Below are 23,279 nucleotides of genomic sequence, written 5' to 3' on the forward strand. Positions count from 1 at the left end.
TCTGAGTCTCAGATATGGTTTTGTTTAAGGAACATTGAAGGTATTCTTGTGTTATTTAATATGGTGTTTGGTTTTTGAAAGAAATAGCATATAGAATAGAATATATTTTATTATTTTATTATTTCAGCTGTTCTGCCAGTTATTAACATGTTGTTCAATGTTGTTGTTTTTAATAACAGTGGTTATTCTCTGATTATAGCTAATATGCATTGTTTTTTTTGCAGTGTGATCGTTTGGTGTCAAGTATCGTTCTGGTATCGAGTATCGTTTGGTGTCAAGTATCGTTCTGGTATCGAGTATCGTTTGGTGTCAAGTATCGTTCTGGTATCGAGTATCGTTTGGTGTCAAGTATTGTTCTGGTGTCGAGTATCGTTTGGTCTCAAGTATTGTTCTGGTGTCGAGTATCGTTTGGTGTCAAGTATTGTTCTGGTATCGAGTATCGTTTGGTGTCAAGTATCGTGCTGGTATCGAGTATCGTTTGGTGTCAAGTATCGTTCTGGTATCGAGTATCGTTTGGTGTCAAGTATCGTTCTGGTATCGAGTATCGTTCTGGTATCGAGTATCGTTCTGGTATCGAGTATTGTTTGGTGTCAAGTATCGTTCTGGTATCGAGTATCGTTCTGGTATCGAGTATCGTTTGGTGTCAAGTATCGTTCTGGTATCGAGTATCGTTTCGGTATTGAGTGTTGTTCTGGTACCGAGTATTGTTTCGGTATCGAGTGTTGTTCTGGTATCGAGTATCGTTTGGTGTCAAGTATCGTTTCGGTATCGGGTATCGTTTGGTGTCAAGTATTGTTCTGGTAACGAGTATCGTTCTGGTATCGAGTATCGTTTCAGTATCGAGTGTTGTTCTGGTATCGAGTATCGTTTCGGTATCGAGTGTTGTTCTGGTATCGAGTATCGTTTCGGTATCGAGTGTTGTTCTGGTATCGAGTATCGTTTCGGTATCGAGTATCGTTTGGCATCGGGTATCATTTCGGTATCAAGTATTGTTCTGGTATCGAGTATCATTTCGGTATCGAGTAGCGTTTGGTGTCAAGTATTGTTCTGGTATCGAGTATCATTCTGGTATCGAGTGTTGTTCTGGTATTGAGTATCGTTCTGGTATCGAGTATCGTTTCGGTATCGAGTATCATGATACTCAACCTGGTATCTGTATTGAAGTCAAAATTCTGGTATCGTGACAACACTACACTATACAGTACAGATTAGTGTTGCCAAGTCTCATTGGGTTGCCAAGTCTCATTGGGTTGCCAAGTCTCATTGGCAACACTATACAGTCATCATGAGCATGAAAACCAACCATTCTTTGACTCAACATTGGGTGTTTCATAAGCATGAATAGGATCAAATAGGAAACATATTACAGCTGATCCAGATCAGTTTAGGAGTGTGAAGATACTCTATATTAGTCATCAGTAGAAAACTAATTTCAAAAGTATCCAATGACATTATTTAAATATTCCTCGAGAGTAGACAGCTACCAATCAGGCCACGGCCCTGTTGAGGTAAAAAAAAAAATCTGGCTTTTAAGGGGTTAAAAATAAAAAAGGACACGAAATGAGGTATTGTCACTGCCATGTTACAGAGGTCACCCAGTCCATTCTTAGTTTACTTCGTTTACTTCTAGGACAGACAGAGTCACTTAAAGTGGTTCATTACTAGCCTAAGTACACTATTTACTAGCCTAAGTACTTTACTAACTCATACTAGGAAGTTAAACAGAATATACAGTGTTGACCACAAAAAGAGATTTCCTCAATCGTAGCCTACAAAAGAGAAATCCTTTTTGTCTTCTCTCTTCCAGGTTAAATGTCATACTTTTAGATGAAGGTCCACCCAAGACAGACTCTCACTACAGTAACGTTGCCTTTAAGCTGTAAAAATGAACCATGCCACAACACGGCTACAAGTTGTCAAGCTTTTACACTTTCCACTTACTTTTTGCTATTATACTTTATTATTTTTTTTACAATTTCCTAAAACTAATAAAGTATTTTAATCACTATCTATTTTGTACTGTGTGATTTATTAAGTACGATAGGTTGAATAATGCCAATGGAACGCATATTTTATTTTTCACTTTACATTTACTACAAATATTTTACTGTACATTTAATTGTACTTAAAAGTAGATACAGAACAAATACATCTTAGCTTTGTACCACTTAAAGTGAATTGTTATTCTTCCCATAGAGGCGGCAGGGTAGCCTAGTGGTTAGAGCGTTGGACTAGTTGAAATTAAGAATTTGTTCATAACTGACTTGCCGAGTTAAATAAAGGTAAAATAAAAATAGCTTTAATACTGAGTACACCATATTCTGTCATTAGTAAAAACCTGCAACAACTTAGAGAAAGGGTAGTAACTTGACTACTATTCAATTCCAAATACTGGAAGATTACTGCATCATTATAACCATAGCAACAACATATTCACATTCTTCCTTCCGTGTTTAACAGGAGTTGAATACTACCGGATTTGAGTGAATTAGTGTCAGTGTTTTTGTCTCAACCTACTGTATATTGTTTGTTCAACGTACAGCATCACATTACCATTTCATACAAAGTGTGTTATTTTCAGGGCTAATCATACATGGTCTATTCCTGTCATTGTGGCTGTGATAGACTGATCCCAGTCCAGCCCAGGAAAACAGACCTGACTTCCCTGCCTGTCAACTGTCACAGTATATCAAGCGCGGATAGGCCGATTACCAGGAAGTAGTGTGTGGCTGAAGGCCCCTATAGGCTGAAGACAGGAAATGGGAGGGCAGTTGAAGATTTGAACAGAGAAGAACAGGAACACTGTCTGGCTGCCTGTCAACCTGTCTTTCTGTCGATCTGTCTATCCAGCCGACGGTCTGTTTGTCAGGTTGTCTGTTTGTTGGGTTGATTGTCTAGCCGTCTGTCTAGCCTTCTAGGCCATCAAAGGGAACATAACACTTGACATAGGATCTGACTAAAAATACTTGAATAAGTCATAGACCCATTGCCCTTTATGGTTGTGGGGTCTGGGGTCAGCTCACCAAGCAATAATTCACAAAATGGAAGAGATGCCAACACATTTCACCACAAAGTCCTCACTTACAGAGAGAGGATCCTAGAGAAGAGTCCCTTCAGCCAGCTATTTCTGGGACTGTTCACACACAGAAACACAAACAGACCCCACAGAGCCCCAGGACAGCAACACAATTAGACCCAACCAAATCATGAGAAAACAAAAAAATAACTATTTGACACTGGAAAGAATCAACCACAAATTGGAGCAAACTAGAATGCTATTTGGCCCTAAACAGAGAGTACACAGTGACAGAATACCTGACCACTGTGACTGACCCAAACTTAACGAAATTCTTGACTATGTACAGACTCAGTTATCCTAGACTTGCTATTGAGAAAGGCCGCCGTAGGCAGACCTTTCTCTCAAGAGAAGACAGGCTATGTGCTCACTGCCCACAAAATGAGGTGGAAACTGAGCTGCACTTCCTAACCTCCTGCCAAATGTATGACCATATTAGAGACACATATTTCCCACAGATCACACAGATCCACAAAGAATGTGAAAACAAATTAAACATGAATAAACTCCCATATCTGTTAGGCGAAATACCGCAGTGTGCCAACACAGCAGAAAAATGTGTGGCCTGTTGCCATTACAAAAGGGCAACCAGTAAATACCACCAATATTTATCTGTCTAGACAAAAGGAGACAAAACCAGACTGCTCTGTCCAGTACAAAACACCAAACACACCAGTTAAACCAGACCGCTCTGCCAGTACAAAACACCAAACACACCAGTTAAACCAGACCGCTCTGCCAGTACAAAACACCAAACACACCAGTTAAACCAGACCGCTCTGCCAGTACAAAACACCAAACACACCAGTTAAACCAGACTGCTCTGTCCAGTACAAAACACCAAACACACCAGTTAAACCAGACCGCTCTGCCAGTACAAAACACCAAACACACCAGTTAAACCAGACCGCTCTGTCCAGTACAAAACACCAAACACACCAGTTAAACCAGACCGCTCTGTCCAGTACAAAACACCAAACACACCAGTTAAACCAGACTGCTCTGTCCAGTACAAAACACCAAACACACCAGTTAAACCAGACCGCTCTGTCAGTACAAAACACCAAACACACCAGTTAAACCAGACCGCTCTGCCAGTACAAAACACCAAACACACCAGTTAAACCAGACCGCTCTGTCCAGTACAAAACACCAAACACACCAGTTAAACCAGACTGCTCTGTCCAGTACAAAACACCAAACACACCAGTTAAACCAGACCGCTCTGCCAGTACAAAACACCAAACACACCAGTTAAACCAGACCGCTCTGTCCAGTACAAAACACCAAACACACCAGTTAAACCAGACCGCTCTGCCAGTACAAAACACCAAACACACCAGTTAAACCAGACCGCTCTGCCAGTACAAAACACCAAACACACCAGTTAAACCAGACCGCTCTGCCAGTACAAAACACCAAACACACCAGTTAAACCAGACTGCTCTGTCCAGTACAAAACACCAAACACACCAGTTAAACCAGACCGCTCTGTCAGTACAAAACACCAAACACACCAGTTAAACCAGACCGCTCTGTCCAGTACAAAACACCAAACACACCAGTTAAACCAGACCGCTCTGTCCAGTACAAAACACCAAACACACCAGTTAAACCAGACTGCTCTGTCCAGTACAAAACACCAAACACACCAGTTAAACCAGACTGCTCTGCCAGTACAAAACACCAAACACACCAGTTAAACCAGACCGCTCTGTCCAGTACAAAACACCAAACACACCAGTTAAACCAGACCGCTCTGCCAGTACAAAACACCAAACACACCAGTTAAACCAGACCGCTCTGCCAGTACAAAACACCAAACACACCAGTTAAACCAGACCGCTCTGTCAGTACAAAACACCAAACACACCAGTTAAACCAGACCGCTCTGTCCAGTACAAAACACCAAACACACCAGTTAAACCAGACCGCTCTGTCCAGTACAAAACACCAAACACACCAGTTAAACCAGACCGCTCTGTCCAGTACAAAACACCAAACACACCAGTTAAACCAGACCGCTCTGTCCAGTACAAAACACCAAACACACCAGTTAAACCAGACCGCTCTGTCCAGTACAAAACACCAAACACACCAGTTAAACCAGACCGCTCTGTCCAGTACAAAACACCAAACACACCAGTTAAACCAGACTGCTCTGTCCAGTACAAAACACCAAACACACCAGTTAAACCAGACCGCTCTGCCAGTACAAAACACCAAACACACCAGTTAAACCAGACCGCTCTGCCAGTACAAAACACCAAACACACCAGTTAAACCAGACCGCTCTGCCAGTACAAAACACCAAACACACCAGTTAAACCAGACCGCTCTGCCAGTACAAAACACCAAACACACCAGTTAAACCAGACCGCTCTGCCAGTACAAAACACCAAACACACCAGTTAAACCAGACCGCTCTGCCAGTACAAAACACCAAACACACCAGTTAAACCAGACCGCTCTGCCAGTACAAAACACCAAACACACCAGTTAAACCAGACCGCTCTGTCCAGTACAAAACACCAAACACACCAGTTAAACCAGACCGCTCTGTCCAGTACAAAACACCAAACACACCAGTTAAACCAGACCGCTCTGTCCAGTACAAAACACCAAACACACCAGTTAAACCAGACCGCTCTGTCCAATACAAAACACCAAACACACCAGTTAAACCAGACTGCTCTGTCCAGTACAAAACACCAAACACACCAGTTAAACCAGACCGCTCTGCCAGTACAAAACACCAAACACACCAGTTAAACCAGACCGCTCTGCCAGTACAAAACACCAAACACACCAGTTAAACCAGACCGCTCTGCCAGTACAAAACACCAAACACACCAGTTAAACCAGACCGCTCTGCCAGTACAAAACACCAAACACACCAGTTAAACCAGACCGCTCTGCCAGTACAAAACACCAAACACACCAGTTAAACCAGACCGCTCTGCCAGTACAAAACACCAAACACACCAGTTAAACCAGACCGCTCTGCCAGTACAAAACACCAAACACACCAGTTAAACCAGACCGCTCTGTCCAGTACAAAACACCAAACACACCAGTTAAACCAGACCGCTCTGTCCAGTACAAAACACCAAACACACCAGTTAAACCAGACCGCTCTGTCCAGTACAAAACACCAAACACACCAGTTAAACCAGACCGCTCTGTCCAGTACAAAACACCAAACACACCAGTTAAACCAGACCGCTCTGCCAGTACAAAACACCAAACACACCAGTTAAACCAGACCGCTCTGTCCAGTACAAAACACCAAACACACCAGTTAAACCAGACCGCTCTGTCCAGTACAAAACACCAAACACACCAGTTAAACCAGACCGCTCTGTCCAGTACAAAACACCAAACACACCAGTTAAACCAGACCGCTCTGTCCAGTACAAAACACCAAACACACCAGTTAAACCAGACTGCTCTGTCCAGTACAAAACACCAAACACACCAGTTAAACCAGACCGCTCTGCCAGTACAAAACACCAAACACACCAGTTAAACCAGACCGCTCTGCCAGTACAAAACACCAAACACACCAGTTAAACCAGACCGCTCTGCCAGTACAAAACACCAAACACACCAGTTAAACCAGACCGCTCTGCCAGTACAAAACACCAAACACACCAGTTAAACCAGACCGCTCTGCCAGTACAAAACACCAAACACACCAGTTAAACCAGACCGCTCTGCCAGTACAAAACACCAAACACACCAGTTAAACCAGACCGCTCTGCCAGTACAAAACACCAAACACACCAGTTAAACCAGACCGCTCTGTCCAGTACAAAACACCAAACACACCAGTTAAACCAGACCGCTCTGTCCAGTACAAAACACCAAACACACCAGTTAAACCAGACCGCTCTGTCCAGTACAAAACACCAAACACACCAGTTAAACCAGACCGCTCTGTCCAGTACAAAACACCAAACACACCAGTTAAACCAGACTGCTCTGTCCAGTACAAAACACCAAACACACCAGTTAAACCAGACCGCTCTGCCAGTACAAAACACCAAACACACCAGTTAAACCAGACCGCTCTGCCAGTACAAAACACCAAACACACCAGTTAAACCAGACCGCTCTGCCAGTACAAAACACCAAACACACCAGTTAAACCAGACCGCTCTGCCAGTACAAAACACCAAACACACCAGTTAAACCAGACCGCTCTGCCAGTACAAAACACCAAACACACCAGTTAAACCAGACCGCTCTGCCAGTACAAAACACCAAACACACCAGTTAAACCAGACCGCTCTGCCAGTACAAAACACCAAACACACCAGTTAAACCAGACCGCTCTGTCCAGTACAAAACACCAAACACACCAGTTAAACCAGACCGCTCTGTCCAGTACAAAACACCAAACACACCAGTTAAACCAGACCGCTCTGTCCAGTACAAAACACCAAACACACCAGTTAAACCAGACCGCTCTGTCCAGTACAAAACACCAAACACACCAGTTAAACCAGACCGCTCTGCCAGTACAAAACACCAAACACACCAGTTAAACCAGACCGCTCTGTCCAGTACAAAACACCAAACACACCAGTTAAACCAGACCGCTCTGTCCAGTACAAAACACCAAACACACCAGTTAAACCAGACCGCTCTGTCCAGTACAAAACACCAAACACACCAGTTAAACCAGACCGCTCTGTCCAGTACAAAACACCAAACACACCAGTTAAACCAGACCGCTCTGTCCAGTACAAAACACCAAACACACCAGTTAAACCAGACTGCTCTGTCCAGTACAAAACACCAAACACACCAGTTAAACCAGACCGCTCTGTCCAGTACAAAACACCAAACACACCAGTTAAACCAGACCGCTCTGTCCAGTACAAAACACCAAACACACCAGTTAAACCAGACCGCTCTGTCCAGTACAAAACACCAAACACACCAGTTAAACCAGACCGCTCTGTCCAGTACAAAACACCAAACACACCAGTTAAACCAACCACAGTGCACAAGCTTTGACATAATTTCATGTTTCCATGTTTCAATTCACCCGTCAATAAACCCATTCACCTCTCTCTTATTTTAATACCTACCAGTTATTGCTACGTGAGGCTCTCCTGCTAGAAACACACAACTTTTTGTTGTGAGAGGCACGTCTGTCTGTCGGGATGTTTGTCGGGTCGGTCTGTCGGGCTTTGTCTGTCTGTCTAGCTAGCCATTTGTGTCTGTTTGTCCGTCTGTCCAGCCTTCTGTTGGGCTGTCTGTCTGTCCAGCTGTCTTTCTGTCCAGCCGTCTGCCTGTCTGTCCAGCCATCTGCCTGTGTCTATCCATCTGTCTGTCAGGCTGTCTGTCGGGCTGCCTGTCAGCCTGTCTTTCTGTCGTCTGTCTGCCAGCCAGTCTGTCTGTCTATCCAGCCGTCTGTCTGTCAGTCAGGTTGTCTGTTTGTTGGGTGATTGGGTGATTGTCTAGCCATCTGTCTAGCCGTTGGTCTGTCAGGCTCTCTAGCTGTCTGCCTGTCTGTCTAGCTGTCTGTTTGTATGTTTAGCAGTCCGGCTGTCTGCCTGTCTGTCTGTCCTGTCATCTACTTGTCTGTCTAGCCTCCTTCCTTTCTGTCGGACTGTCTGCCTGTCTGTCTAGCTCTTTTCCTGTCTGTCTAGTTGTCTGTCTAGCTGTCTGTTTTGTCTGTCTAGCCATCTCTGTCGGGCTGTCTGTTGGGCTGTCTGTCTGTCAGGCTGTTTGTTGGGCTGTCTGTCAGGCTGTCTGTCTGTTGGGCTGACTGTCTGTCAGGCTGCCTGTCGGGCTGTCTGTCAGGCTGTCTGCCTGTCTGTCTGTCGGGCTGTCTGTCTGTCGGGCTGTCTGTCTGTCGGGCTGTCTGTCTGTTGGGCTGTCTGTCAATAGTACTTTACAGGAGCTGCTCATGAGGACTGTTAATGCAACCGGATCATGCACTTTCAGATGCAACACCACCATTCACAGTAACACCCTCACCTCTCCCTCCCTCTCTCTCTCTCTCTCTCCCTCTCTCTCTCTCCCTCCCTATATCTCTCTCTCTCTCCCTCCCTCTATCTCTCTCTCTCCATCCCTCTATCTCTCTATCCCTCGCTCCCTCCCTCTATCTCCCTCCCTCTCTCTCTCTCTCGCTCTCTCTCTCTCTCGCTCTCTCTCTCTCTCTCTCCCTCCCTCTATCTCTCCCCCCCTCTCTCTCTCCCTCCCTCCCTCTCTCTCTCTCTCTCTCTCCCTCCATCTCGCTCTCTCTCTCTCTCTCTCCCTCCCTCTATCCCTCTCTCTCCCTCTCTCTCTCTCCCTCCCTCTATCTATCTCTCTCTCACTCTCTCTCTCTCTCTCTCTCTCTCTCTCTCCCTTTATCCCTCTCCCTCTCTCTCTCTCTCTCTCCCTCCCTCTATCCCTCTCCCTCTCTCTCTCTCTCCCTCCCTCTATCTCTCTCCCTCTCTCTCTCTCTCTCTCTCCCTCCCTCTCTCTCTCTCTCTCTCTCTCTCTCTCTCTCTCTCCCTCCCTCCTTCTCTCTCTCTCTCTCTCTCTCTCCCTCCCTCTATCTCTCTCTCTCCCTCCCTCTATCCCTCTCCCTCTCTCTCTCTCTCTCTCTCTCTCTCTCCCTCCCTCTATCTCTCTCCCTCTCTCTCTCTCTCTCTCTCCCTCCCTCTATCACTCTCTCTCTCTCTCGCTCTCTCTCTCTCTCTCCCTCCCTCACCTCTCCCTCCCTCTCTCTCTCTCTCTCTCCCTCCCTCTATCTCTCTCTTTCTCATGTTATCACTCCTTCACTCTCTCGCTCTTATGGTCTCTTTCCCTCCATTCTCCCTCTCTCTCATCTCCCTCCCCATCCGTTCTCTCTCTCTCTCTCACCTCCATCCTCTCTCTTTCTCTCACCCCATTTTCTCTCTCTCTTTGTCCCTGATGAGGACCAGTCATCACTTTTTCCCCTCCACTGTTCTTCCCTACTGCGTTACAGCTACAGTCTGTCTGAATGATTCTAACTCTAATGTAATTAATAGAGATTTAATGGCCCATCCCAGGGAAACATCGCCATGGTCACTATCACATTCACTCAAATCACTTTTTAATTGGCCAAAAATGAGATGTGAATAAATATATTTGGTAATGGAGTGAGACTGAATACACTACGACGCTGTAGCTAATGCCAACGCCTTAGATCAATGGGGCATAGTCTAGTGCCTTGAGTTTTGACCAGGAAAAACTCTGGGCTAGAGTTTTGGGTTATAACGAAAGGCCTGGAGTTTTTCCTGGTTAGTGTTACGTGGTAAGGAACAACTCAGGGCACTAGATATGATGTATCCATCTACACATGGTCTCTCCCTCTCTCTTTATCTTTCTCATTCTCTCTCTCTCTTTCTCTCTCTCTAACACCTGGCTCAGCTTTTCTGCAGGCACACACATCCCCTTCTCCTCTCCTCATCCTCTCCTCCTCTCCTCATCCTCTCCTCCTCTCCTCATCCTCTCCTCCTCTCCCAAATCTAGGACAGCCACAGTTTGAGAAGGTAAAAACCATGAAAGACAAATGAAAGGCTTCTCATTGGCAAAGAGATAAGAGGTGAATAAACAGGATATAGTGACAGAGCAGAGTGACTGAGTGTTGTTAGAGCTCTGTACTGTACAGCACAATCTGTATGTGTCAGGAGTGTACTACAGACCCAGTGTGGCTACAGGTGCTCACTACCTTTTAATTTCACTGTTATGAAACCAGACAATCTAATACATATCTGATCTATCTAGTCGTAGGATACATAGCCACACTGATCTGGATTCATCTTAATCTGATCTATCTAGTCGTAGGATACATAGCCACACTGATCTGGATTCATCTTAATCTGATCTATCTAGTCGTAGGATACATAGCCACACTGATCTGGATTCATCTTAATCTGATCTATCTAGTTGTAGGATACATAGCCACACTGATCTGGATTCATCTTAATCTGATCTATCTAGTCGTAGGATACATAGCCACACTGATCTGGATTCATCTTAATCTGATCTATCTAGTCGTAGGATACATAGCCACACTGATCTGGATTCATCTTAATCTGATCTATCTAGTCGTAGGATACATAGCCACACTGATCTGGATTAATCTTAATCTGATCTATTTAGTCGTAGGATACATAGCCACACTGATCTGGATTCATCTTAATCTGATCTATCTAGTCGTAGGATACATAGCCACACTGATCTGGATTCATCTTAATCTGATCTATCTAGTCGTAGGATACATAGCCACACTGATCTGGATTAATCTTAATCTGATCTATCTAGTCGTAGGATACATAGCCACACTGATCTGGATTAATCTTAATCTGATCTATTTAGTCGTAGGATACATAGCCACACTGATCTGGATTAATCTTAATCTGATCTATTTAGTCGTAGGATACATAGCCACACTGATCTGGATTCATCTTAATCTGATCTATCTAGTCGTAGAATACATAGCCACACTGATCTGGATTAATCTTAATCTGATCTATCTAGTTGTAGGATACATAGCCACACTGATCTGGATTAATCGTAATCTGATCTATCTAGTTGTAGAATGTATAGCCACACTGATCTGGAGACTAACCAGTTGTTATGAGTCATGGATAGTATCATATTTCATACTACTATCATATTTCATACTATTTCACTATCATGACTTAGTCAGATCTTCAGAGTTTCTATAGTACAGTATAGTACAGAACTGCATGCAGTGTGAAGTCACTCAGGACATGTTATAGAGAGGCAGAACACAACATTCAGTAACTCCTCCACCTCTATCTGATTCCAACACAGCTAGGGGACTGGTGATGGGCCTTCTTCTTGGGACAACCAATCAGGTTTCCACTGGTGTACAAATTCTTCCTGGTGAAGTGAACACAGTGAATACGATATGTTTATATCTAATCTCTCTGTTTCTCACTCACTCTCTCTCTCTCTCTCTTCCACCCTCTGTCCCCCTCTCTCTTTCTTTTTCCCTCTCTCTCTTCCTCCCTCTCTTTCTTTTTCCCCCCCTCTCTCTCTCTTTCTCCCCCCCTCTCTCTCTCTTTCTCTCTCTTACTCTCCCTCTCTCTCTCTGTCTCTCTATCTCTGTCTCTTTCTCTCAGATATTTCAGAGATGGAGTCCTACCATTCCTACTCTCCCCAGGAGGACAGGAGATCTCGTCACTCTGACCTCTCCTCCCATTCCTCTAATGAGAGAGACTACCCCAGGTAGGATGGAGGGAGGGAGGAATAGTAGTTCTATAATAGATGGAGAGAGATAATAAAACCTGTCCGTGGAGGAATAGATGGATATGAGAAGAGGAGAACACAGATACAGGGTACCTCAGTCAGAAATATTATGAAAGTTGTTACTGTACTGTGTAATAAATAATACACTGCATTCTTAGTGTGGATGACTGAGTGGAGGGAGTGGATGGATGGATAGATAGATGATGGATGACTGAGTGGATGGATGGATGACTGAATGGATGGATGATGGATGACTGAGTGGATGGATGGATGGATGATGGATGGATGGATGAATGGAAATATGTGAGATTAGTTACAGGAGGTGAGCTACAATATAGGACAGGTAAAGGTACTGTTCCAGTATACTGTAGGACAGGTAAAGGTACTGTTCCAGTATTGTTCCAGTATACTGAAGGTCAGGTAGAGGTATTGTTCTAGTATAGGACAGGTAAAGGTACTGTTCCAGTATTGTTCCAGTATAGGACAGGTTAATGTACTGTTCCAGTATTGTTCCAGTATACTGTTGGTCAGATAGAGGTACTGTTCCAGTATACTGTTGGTCAGGTAAAGGTACTGTGTCAGTATTGTTCCAGTATACTGTTGGCCAGTTAAAGGTACTGTTCCAGTATTGTTCCAGTATACTGTTGGTCAGGTAAATGTACTGTTCCAGTATTGTTCCAGTATAGGTCAGGTAGAGGTATTGTTCCAGTATAGGTCAGGTAAATGTACTGTTCCAATATTGTTCCAGTATAGGACAGGTAAATGTACTGTTCCAGTATTGTTCTAGTATACTGTTGGTCAGGTAAATGTACTGTTCCAGTATTGTTCTAGTATACTGTTGGTCAGGTAGAGGTACTGTTCCAGTATTGTTCCAGTATACTGTTGGTCAGGTAAAGGTACTGTTCCAGTATTGTTCCAGTATAGGACAGGTAAAGGTACTGTTCCAGTATTGTTCCAGTATACTGTTGGTCAGGTAGAGGTACTGTTCCAGTATTGTTCCAGTATACTGTTGGTCAGGTAAAGGTACTGTTCCAGTATTGTTCCAGTATAGGACAGGTAAAGGTACTGTTCCAGTATACTGTTGGTCAGATAGAGGTACTGTTCCAGTATTGTTCCAGTATACTGTTGGTCAGGTAAAGGTACTGTTCCAGTATTGTTCCAGTATACTGTTGGTCAGGTAAATGTACTGTTCCAGTATTGTTCCAGTATACCATTGGTCAGGTAGCGGTACTGTTCCAGTATTGTTCCAGTATAGGTCAGATAGAGGTACTGTTCCAGTATAGGTCAGATAGAGGTACTGTTCCAGTATAGGTCAGATAGAGGTATTGTTCCAGTATAGGTCAGATAGAGGTACTGTTCCAGTATTGTTCCAGTATACCATTGGTCAGGTAGCGGTACTGTTCCAGTATTGTTCCAGTATAGGTCAGATAGAGGTACTGTTCCAGTATTGTTCCAGTATTGTTCCTGTGTCCAACCTGTCCAGTGTGTCCTTCCCACCCAGACCTCTAACCAGCCTGGAAGACTCTCCAAGGGTAGCCAAGATGTCTGCCATGGCCTCACCTTTCAGGGTTCCCCCGCTACAGGACCCCCCCTCCCCGGGCCCTGCCACCCTGGAATCAGAGGGTCTGCCACGCCTCGACGAACCACCAGGTACCCACAATGCATATTTTACCCACATTGCAATGCATCAAGAACAAGTGGCCTCAAATCCTACCTAGGCCCTGTTTAAATGTAATCTTTAAAAAATTAGTACCCAGATTTTTAGACTACTGCTTTTCAACCTGACATTGTCCTTCAGTGGATGAGTATGTAGACAACGAGTCAATGATGAGAACTCACCCATCACTATTTGTTTCAGTGTGTTAATGCATGTGTTTGTTGTTTTCCAGTGTCAGCAAAGACCACTCCTAAGATTCTGCTACGCCCCAGCCCAGAGGAGGAAGAGCTCTACGGGTGAGTAAGATCACAGCCCAGAGGAGGAAGAGCTCTACGGGTGAGTAAGATCACAGCCCAGAGGAGGAAGAGCTCTACGGGTGAGTAAGATCACAGCCCAGAGGAGGAAGAGCTCTACGGGTGAGTAAGATCACAGCCCAGAGGAGGAAGAGCTCTACGGGTGAGTAAGATCACAGCCCAGAGGAGGAAGAGCTCTACGGGTGAGTAAGATCACAGCCCAGAGGAGGAAGAGCTCTACGGGTGAGTAAGATAACAGCCCAGAGTTATTCTGCTTTATAAGAAACCCTGACCTGACTGTTTAGTAAAGGTTACATATGGAAGAGGAAGAGTCCGAGGAAGAGGGGCAGGAGAAAGAAAGGAGTGATAGTATTCCTCTAGACTTTTTATTTGACTGAACCTTTATTTAACTAGGCAAGTCAGTTAACATCTTTGTCGTCAATCTTCGTTTAAATAAATACAAATTCTTAAGACCGTCATGGTACCAATATTTGCTTCTAATACATCAGATGTAAACTCAGCAAAAAAAAGAAACGTCCCTTTTTCTGGACCCTGTCTTTCAAAGATAATTCTTCACGGGTCTTCATTGTAAAGGGTTTAAACACTGTTTTCCATGCTTGTTCAATGAACCATAAACAATTAATGAACATGCACCTGTGGAACACTTGTTAAGACACTAACAGCTTACAGACGGTAGTCAATTAAGGTCACAGTTATGAAAACTTAGGACACTAAAGAGGCCTTTCTACTGATTCTAAAAAACACCAAAAGAAAGATGCCCAGGGTCCCTGCTCATCTGCGTGAACATGCTTTAGGCATGCTGCAAGGAGGCATGAGGACTGCAGATGTGGCCAGGGTAATAAATTGCAATGTCCGTACTGTGAGATGCCTAAGACAGTGCTACAGGGAGACAGGACGGACAGCTGACCATCCTCGCAGTGGCAGAGCACGTGTAACAACACCTGCACAGGATCGGTACATCCGAACACCACACCTGTCTGAAAGGTACAGGATGGCAACAACAACTGCCCGGGTTACACCAGGAACGCACAATCCTTCCGTCAGTTCTCAGACTGTCCGCAATAGGCTGAGAGAGGCTGGACTGAGGGCTTGTAGGCCTGTTATAAGGCAGGTCCTCACCAGACATCACTGGCAACAATGTCGCCTATGGGCACAAACCCACCGTCGCTGCGTTACACCGAGGCGTTACACCGAGGCCTGTACTCTGGAGCGGGATCGATTTAGAGGTGGAGGGTCCGTCATGGTCTGGGGCGGTGTGTCACCGCATCATCGGACTGAGCTTGTTGTCATTGCAGGCAATCACAATGCTGTGTGTTACAGGGAAGACATCCTCCTCTCTCATGTGGTACCCTTCCTGCAGGCTCATCCTGACATGACCCTTCAGCATGACAATGCCACCAGCCATACTGCTCGTTCTGTGTGTGATTTCCTGCAAGACAGGAATGTCAGTGTTCTGCCATAGCCAGCGAAGAGCCAGGATCTCAATCCCATTAAACATGTCTGGGACCTGTTGGATCGGAGGGTGAGGGCTAGGGCCATTCCTCCCAGAAATGTCTGGGAACTTGCAGGTGCCTTGGTGGAAGAGTGGGGTGACATCTCACAGCAAGAACTGGCAAATCTGGTGCAGTCCATGAGGAGAAGATGCACTGCAGTACTTAATTGCAGCTGGTGGCCACACCAGATACTGACTGTTACTTTTGATTTTGACCCCCCCCTTTGTTCAGGGACACAGTAATCCATTTGTTAGTCACATGTCTGTGGAACTTGTTCAGTTTATGTCTCAGATGTTGAATCTTATGTTCATACAAATATTTACACACGTCAAGTTTCCTGAAAATAAAAGCAGTTGACAGTGAGAGGACGTTTCTTTTTTTGCTGAGTTTATGTCCTTAAACCGATAATTTAAAAACCAAGCACAGAAGAAGTTATAATGATAGTTCCGTTGCTCATGGCAGCCTGCAGTACTCCAGTCGGCCTTCAACTTGAATTACTCAATGATTTTTATTTATTTATTATTTAATAACTAGGCAAGCCAGTTAAGAACAAATTATTATTTCCAATGACGGCCTACCAAAAGGCCTCCTGCGGGGACGGGGGCTGGGATCAAACAAAAGATGTTGGACAAAACACACATCACGACAAGAGAGACAACACAACACTACATATAGAGAAACCTAAGACAGCAACACAACATGGCAGCACAGCATGGCAGAAACACATGACAACACAGCATGGTAGCAACACCACATGACAACACAGCATGGTAGCAACACCACATGACAACACAGCATGGTAGCAACACCACATGACAACACAGCATGGCAGCAACACATGACAACACAGCATGGCAGCAACACATGACAACACAGCATGGCAGCAACACATGACAACACAGCATGGCAGCAACACATGACAACACAGCATGGCAGCAACACATGACAACACAACATGGCAGCAACACATGACAACACAGTATGGTAGCAACACCACATGACAACACAGCATGGTAGCAACACCACATGACAACACAGCATGGTAGCAACACCACATGACAACACAGCATGGTAGCAACACCACATGACAACACAGCATGGTAGCAACACCACATGACAACACAACATGGTAGCAACACCACATGACAACACAACATGGTAGCAACACCACATGACAACACAGCATGGTAGCAACACCACATGACAACACAGCATGGTAGCAACACCACATGACAACACAGCATGGTAGCAACACCACATGACAACACAGCATGGTAGCAACACCACATGACAACACAGCATGGTAGCAACACATGACAACACAGCATGGTAGCAACACATGACAACACAGCTTGGCAGCAACACCACATGACAACACAGCATGGCAGCAACACATGACAACACAGCATGGTAGCAACACCACATGACAATGTGTGTATCTCACCTACTGAGTTGATCCTGCAGGAACCACTTGTAATCTTGCCTTCCATTCAGGGCTAACACGGTGATGGTGAGTTTCCAAAAGGGGGACAGTGTGGGTCTGAGGCTGGCGGGGGGCAACGATGTGGGCATCTTCATCGCTGGCATCCAGGAGGGCAGTCCTGCCGAGGAGGAGGGCCTACGCACTGGAGACCAGATCATAAAGGTAACGACCTTTGACGTTTGGCACTGTGAACGACCTTGACCGTCTGAATTCAACACAAAACTTGTAAAACCAAAAGCAAAGCAAACATCTGTGAAAGTGAACACAAACTTTCTGAAAGATCTGTTGTGGAATCTAGTCAGTTAAACAACCCTTTGTTTCCCTGTGTGTGTGTGTGTGTGTGTGTGTGTGTGTGTGTGTGTGTGTGTGTGTGTGTGTGCAGGTGAATAAGGTAGAGTTCCGAGGCATCGTGAGAGAGGAGGCTGTTCTCTGTCTGCTGGAGATTCCTAAAGGAGAGGACGTCACCATACTGGCCCAGAGTAAACCTGATGGTGAGGCTTTACACACTTCAACATTCTGTTTCACAGTGTTCTAGAGTCTTACAGGGCATGTCAGTGTTCTAGAGTCTTACACAGCAGTGTTCTAGAGTCTTATAGGGCATGTCAGTGTTCTAGAGTCTTACACAGCAGTGTTCTAGAGTTTTACAGGGTATGTCAGTGTTCTAGAGTCTTACACATCAGTGTTCTAGAGTCTTACAGGGCATGTCAGTGTTCTAGAGTCTTACACAGCAGTGTTCTAGAGTGTTCTAGAGTCTTACAGGGCATGTCAGTGTTCTAGAGTCTTACACATCAGTGTTCTAGAGTGTTCTAGAGTCTTACAGGGCATGTCAGTGTTCTAGAGTCTTACACAGCAGTGTTCTAGAGTCTTACAGGGCATGTCAGTGTTCTAGAGTCTTACACAGCAGTGTTTTAGAGTCTTACAGGGCATGTCAGTGTTCTAGAGTCTTACACAGCAGTGTTCTAGAGTGTTCTAGAGTCTTACAGGGCATGTCAGTGTTCTAGAGCGTTCTAGAGTCTTACAGGGCATGTCAGTGTTCTAGAGTCTTACAGGGCATGTCAGTGTTCTAGAGTCTTACAGGGCATGTCAGTGTTCTAGAGTCTTACAGGGCATGTCAGTGTTCTAGAGTCTTACAGGGCATGTCAGTGTTCTAGAGTCTTACATGGCATGTCAGTGTTCTAGAGTCTTACAGGGCATGTCAGTGTTCTAGAGTCTTACAGGGCATGTCAGTGTTCTAGAGTCTTACAGGGCATGTCAGTGTTCTAGAGTCTTACAGGGCATGTCAGTGTTCTAGAGTCTTACACCACTGTGTTCTAGAGTCTTACAGAGCATGTCAGTGTTCTAGAGCATTCTATAGTCTTACACACCAGAGTTCTAGGGGGTTCTACTGTCATACATAGCATGTCACTGTTCTACAGGGTTCTAGAGTTTTCATCATGTTTCGCTGTGTCCCATGGGCTTTCCTAGGGTTTTAGGTTCCAATATATATCCAACCCCAGAGGGTTCTAGACATTTTGTTCTTGGTTGCCCTTCAGTATTCACTAGAGTTATCCACATAATGAGATTTCATTGCAGTAGAAAAATACTTGGATTTTTCCTACTTTACCTGGGAGATACGTTTGCGTTCACTAAATGTTTACTTTCATTAAATGATACAGTTTTTCCTGACGAGACATTTAGTCTGAGTTTGAAATAAACAATGTGGAACAGCTTGACAGGAAGGGAGAAGGTAGCGCTAGTCTAGTTGAATCGGTGCTTTATGTAGGATATGAGAGGATATCAGTGAACAGTGGAATAACCCCTGAGCAGTGGTTCATACTGTCCTCTCCATGCTCCTCTCTACTCGTTAAACACACACACACATACAGAGGGGCACACAAGTCACTGAATGAGAACATTGCCTCATAAACCTTTTGCCCTGAATTGTGACATGTAACTTGTACAACTGTCTGTATATGTGTGTTAGTGTCTACATGTAGTCAAGGAATCTAATGAATCTGTAGTAGCTGTGTCGGTGTGCTGTGTGTCTGTAGTAGCTGTGTCAGTGTGCTGTGTGTCTGTAATAACTGTGTCAGTGTGCTGTGTGTCTGTAATAACTGTCAGTGTGCTGTGTGTCTGTAATAACTGTGTCGGTGTGCTGTGTGTCTGTAGTAGCTGTGTCAGTGTGCTGTGTGTCTGTAGTAGCTGTGTCAGTGTGCTGTGTGTCTGTAATAACTGTGTCAGTGTGCTGTGTGTCTGTAATAACTGTGTCAGTGTGCTGTGTGTCTGTAATAACTGTGTCAGTGTGCTGTGTGTCTGTAATAACTGTGTTAGTGTGCTGTGTATCTATAATAACTGTGTCAGTGTGTCTGTAATAACGGTGTCAGTGTGTCTGTAATAACTGTGTCAGTGTGCTGTGTGTCTGTAATAACTGTGTTAGTGTGCTGTGTATCTATAATAACTGTGTCAGTGTGTCTGTAATAACGGTGTCAGTGTGTCTGTAATAACTGTGTCAGTGTGCTGTGTGTCTGTAATAACTGTGTCAGTGCGCTGCGCGTCACTCACTCACTCACTCACACACACACACACACACACACACACACACACACACACACACACACACACACACACACACACACACATCTTTCCATGGTGTGAGATAGTGCCTCTGGGGTACAGGTCTACCAGTGTGATCTGTAGAGCATGGGGACTGAATGGGGACTGAATGGGTACATAGAACATGGGTTGTAAAGAGCCACTTGTTCCTGTTGACGTTCATCAACCCTGGTCGTTGAAAGCTACAGATTGTGCTCGTAAATTAGTGCTGGGCTGGACCAAAAGCCTGTACAAGCTGTAGCTCACCAGGACGAGTGGTTGGTGAGCACTGATCAGTGGTGGCTGGTGGTACTTTAGATCGGAGGACGGGCTCATAGTAATGGTTAGAATGGAATAAATAGAGCAGTATATCAAACATTCCATGAACACCATTCCAGACAATATTACAAGCCCTTCTCCCCTCAGCAGCCTCCTCTGCCACTGGTCTACAGTTAGTAGTATGAGCAGGGAGGGAATCAGGGAGTGAAGCCTGATCTCTTTCTCTTTTCTCCGCCCTCCCTCCCTCCCCCCTCTCTCTTTCTCCCCACTCTCTCTCTCTCTCTTTCTCTTTTCCTCGCCCTCTCTCCCTTATCCCCTCTCTCCCCCCCCCCCCCCCCCCCTCTATTTTTCTCCCTCCCTCTCTCTCTCTCCCCCCCCTCCCTTTCTCCAGTCTACAATGACATCCTGGCGTCGGGTCGTGGGGACTCTTTCTTTATCAGGACTCATTTTGAGTATGAGCGGGAGGCCCCTCAGAGCCTGGCTTTCTCCAGAGGGGAGATCTTTAAGGTGGTGGACACCCTCTACGACGGCAAGCTGGGCAACTGGCTGGCCATCCGCACCGGCAAGGATAAAAAGCTGCTAGAGAAGGGCATCATCCCCAACAAGAGCAGGTAATCATCCCTAAGGCATCATCCCCAACAAGAGCAGGTAATCATCCCTAAGGCATCATCCATAATGAACAGGTAATCATCCCTAAGGCATCCTCCATAATGAACAGGTAATCATCCCTAAGGCATCATCCATAATGAACAGGTAATCACCCCTAACTAGAGCAGGTGAGATGAACTGGGAGGACACTAAATGAGAGTTTCTGAAGACAGGATTTGGCCCTGCTATAGTAACTTTACGAGGACAGATAAGATTCCCTGGCCATCAGTTGACTGTTAGGGGAGTGTTCAGTCACATCAGTACCATCTCTCTCTGTCACGTTGGTATGAAGAGATTCGGGAGACAGATGCAGGAATGTGTAATCGTTTTTTAAAAACTGTACCTCAATTACGGCGTGCCGTGTAAAGGCACGGGGACGAAGACCAAACAAACACGTAACAAAACACAGGGTAGTAACCCTAACAAAAGAGTGAGGAGCACCTTGAATAAATAACACAAGCGCACAATGATTATCACACGGGACGAGACCCGTAATCATCTGCACAATCCACAAGGGCACGAAAGCCCAAAACACGCAGCACAGGTACTCACAGTACCAACGGACCTTGTAACAATAATCAACAGCACCGTGGTGAACAGAAGGGCACAGATATACACATACAATCAGTGGGAATAGGGGACAGGTGTCCGTGATGACAGTTCCAGAGGGCTCTGTGACACTCTTCTCTCTGTCTTACAGACTCCTCGATCACACACTGTCTCTCAACTTTGATCCCTACACACACACACTACACACACACACACACACACACACACACACTACACACATACACACACACACACACATACACACACTACACACACACACACACACACACACACACACACACACACACACACACACACACACACACACATACACACACACACACACTACACACATACACACACATACACACACTACACACACACACACACACACACACACACACACACACACACACACACATACACACACACACACACACACACACACACACACATACACACACACACACACTACACACATACACACACACACACACACACACTACACACATACACACACTACACACACACACACACACACTACACACACACACACACACACTACACACATACACACTACACACATACACACACACACACACACACACACACTACACACATACACACACGCACACACACTACACACATACACACACACACACACACAAACTGAAACATCTATTTGTATTGTAAACACACCTGTCTTGGTTCATCTGTCTTCATCTCCCACACCAACTTACTCTCTTATAACTCTAGCATACTGCCCTCTCCCTCTCACCATCCTGCCTCCTCATCCCCCTCTTCCCTCCTTCTCTCCCTCACCATTCTGTCTCCTCATTCCGTCCTTCTCTCCCTCTCACCATCCTGCCTCCTCACCCCCTCCTTCCCTCCTTCTCTCCCTCTCACCATCCTGTCTCCTCATCCCCCCTCTTCCCTCCTTCTCTCCCTCTCACCATCCTGTCTCCTCATCCCCCTCTTCCCTCCTTCTCTCCCTCACCATTCTGTCTCCTCATTCCGTCCTTCTCTCCCTCTCACCATCCTGCCTCCTCATCCCCTCCTTCCCTCCTTCTCTCCCTCTCACCATCCTGTCTCCTCATCCCCCCTCTTCCCTTCTTCTCTCCCTCTCACCATCCTGTCTCCTCATCCCCTTCTTCCCTCCTTCTCTCCCTCTCACCATCCTGCCTCCTCATCCCCTCCTTCTCTCCCTCTCATCCTGTCTTCTCATCCCCCTCTTCCCTCCTTCTCTCCCTCTCATCATCCTGCCTCCTTATCCCCTCCTTCTCTCCCTCTCACCATCCTGTCTCCTCATCCCCTCCTTCTCTCCCTCTCACCATCCTGTCTCCTCATCCCCTCCTTCTCTCCCTCATCATCCTGTCTCCTCATCCCCTCCTTCTCTCCCTCTCACCATCCTGTCTCCTCACCCCCCTCTTCCCTCTCTCTCCCTCTCATCATCCTGTCTCCTCATCCCCTTCTTCCCTCCTCCTCTCCCTCTCATCATCCTGTCTCCTCATCCCCCTCTTCCCTCCTTCTCATCATCCCCCTCTTCCCTCCTTCTCTCCCTCTCATCATCCTGTCTCCTCACCCCCCTCTTCCCTCCTTCTCTCCCTCTCATCATCCTGTCTCCTCATCCCCTTCTTCCCTCCTCCTCTCCCTCTCATCATCCTGTCTCCTCATCCCCCTCTTCCCTCCTTCTCATCATCCCCCTCTTCCCTCCTTCTCCCCCTCTCATCATCCTGTCTCCTCATCCCCTCCTTCTCTCCCTCTCATCATCCTGTCTCCTCACCCCCCTCTTCCCTCCTTCTCCCCCTCTCATCATCCTGTCTCCTCATCCCCTCCTTCTCTCCCTCTCACCATCCTGTCTCCTCATCCCCTTCTTCTATCCTCCCCCTCTCACCATCCTGTCTCCTCATCCCCCTCTTCTCTCCTCCCCCTCTCACCATCCTGTCTCCTCATCCCCCTC

General features: G+C 45.7%; 1 protein-coding gene across 6 annotated transcripts in view; it reads left to right on the forward strand.

The window, feature by feature from the left end:
* LOC139390107 (tight junction protein ZO-2-like) overlaps positions 1-23,279 on the forward strand; it is a 179,134-nt gene that overhangs the window by 137,669 nt on the left and 18,186 nt on the right. For 4 of the 6 annotated variants that reach the window (XR_011629466.1, XM_071137259.1, XM_071137262.1 and 1 more), the window contains exons 8-13: positions 12,199-12,304; positions 13,827-13,975; positions 14,215-14,278; positions 17,284-17,434; positions 17,655-17,763; positions 20,514-20,733. Coding sequence is in view for 5 of the 6 variants with exons in the window: in XM_071137259.1 (XP_070993360.1) it covers positions 12,199-12,304; positions 13,827-13,975; positions 14,215-14,278; positions 17,284-17,434; positions 17,655-17,763; positions 20,514-20,733 (799 nt within the window). In the remaining variant the exon portion in view is untranslated. Of the gene's footprint in view, positions 1-1,807; positions 2,011-12,198; positions 12,305-13,826; positions 13,976-14,214; positions 14,279-17,283; positions 17,435-17,654; positions 17,764-20,513; positions 20,734-23,279 lie in introns of those variants that run through there. The other 2 variants (XM_071137263.1, XM_071137264.1) reach the window with 1 other exon arrangement.

The sequence above is a fragment of the Oncorhynchus clarkii genome, chromosome 30 (genome assembly GCF_045791955.1).
Source record: "Oncorhynchus clarkii lewisi isolate Uvic-CL-2024 chromosome 30, UVic_Ocla_1.0, whole genome shotgun sequence".
Classification (NCBI taxonomy): Eukaryota; Metazoa; Chordata; class Actinopteri; order Salmoniformes; family Salmonidae; genus Oncorhynchus; species Oncorhynchus clarkii.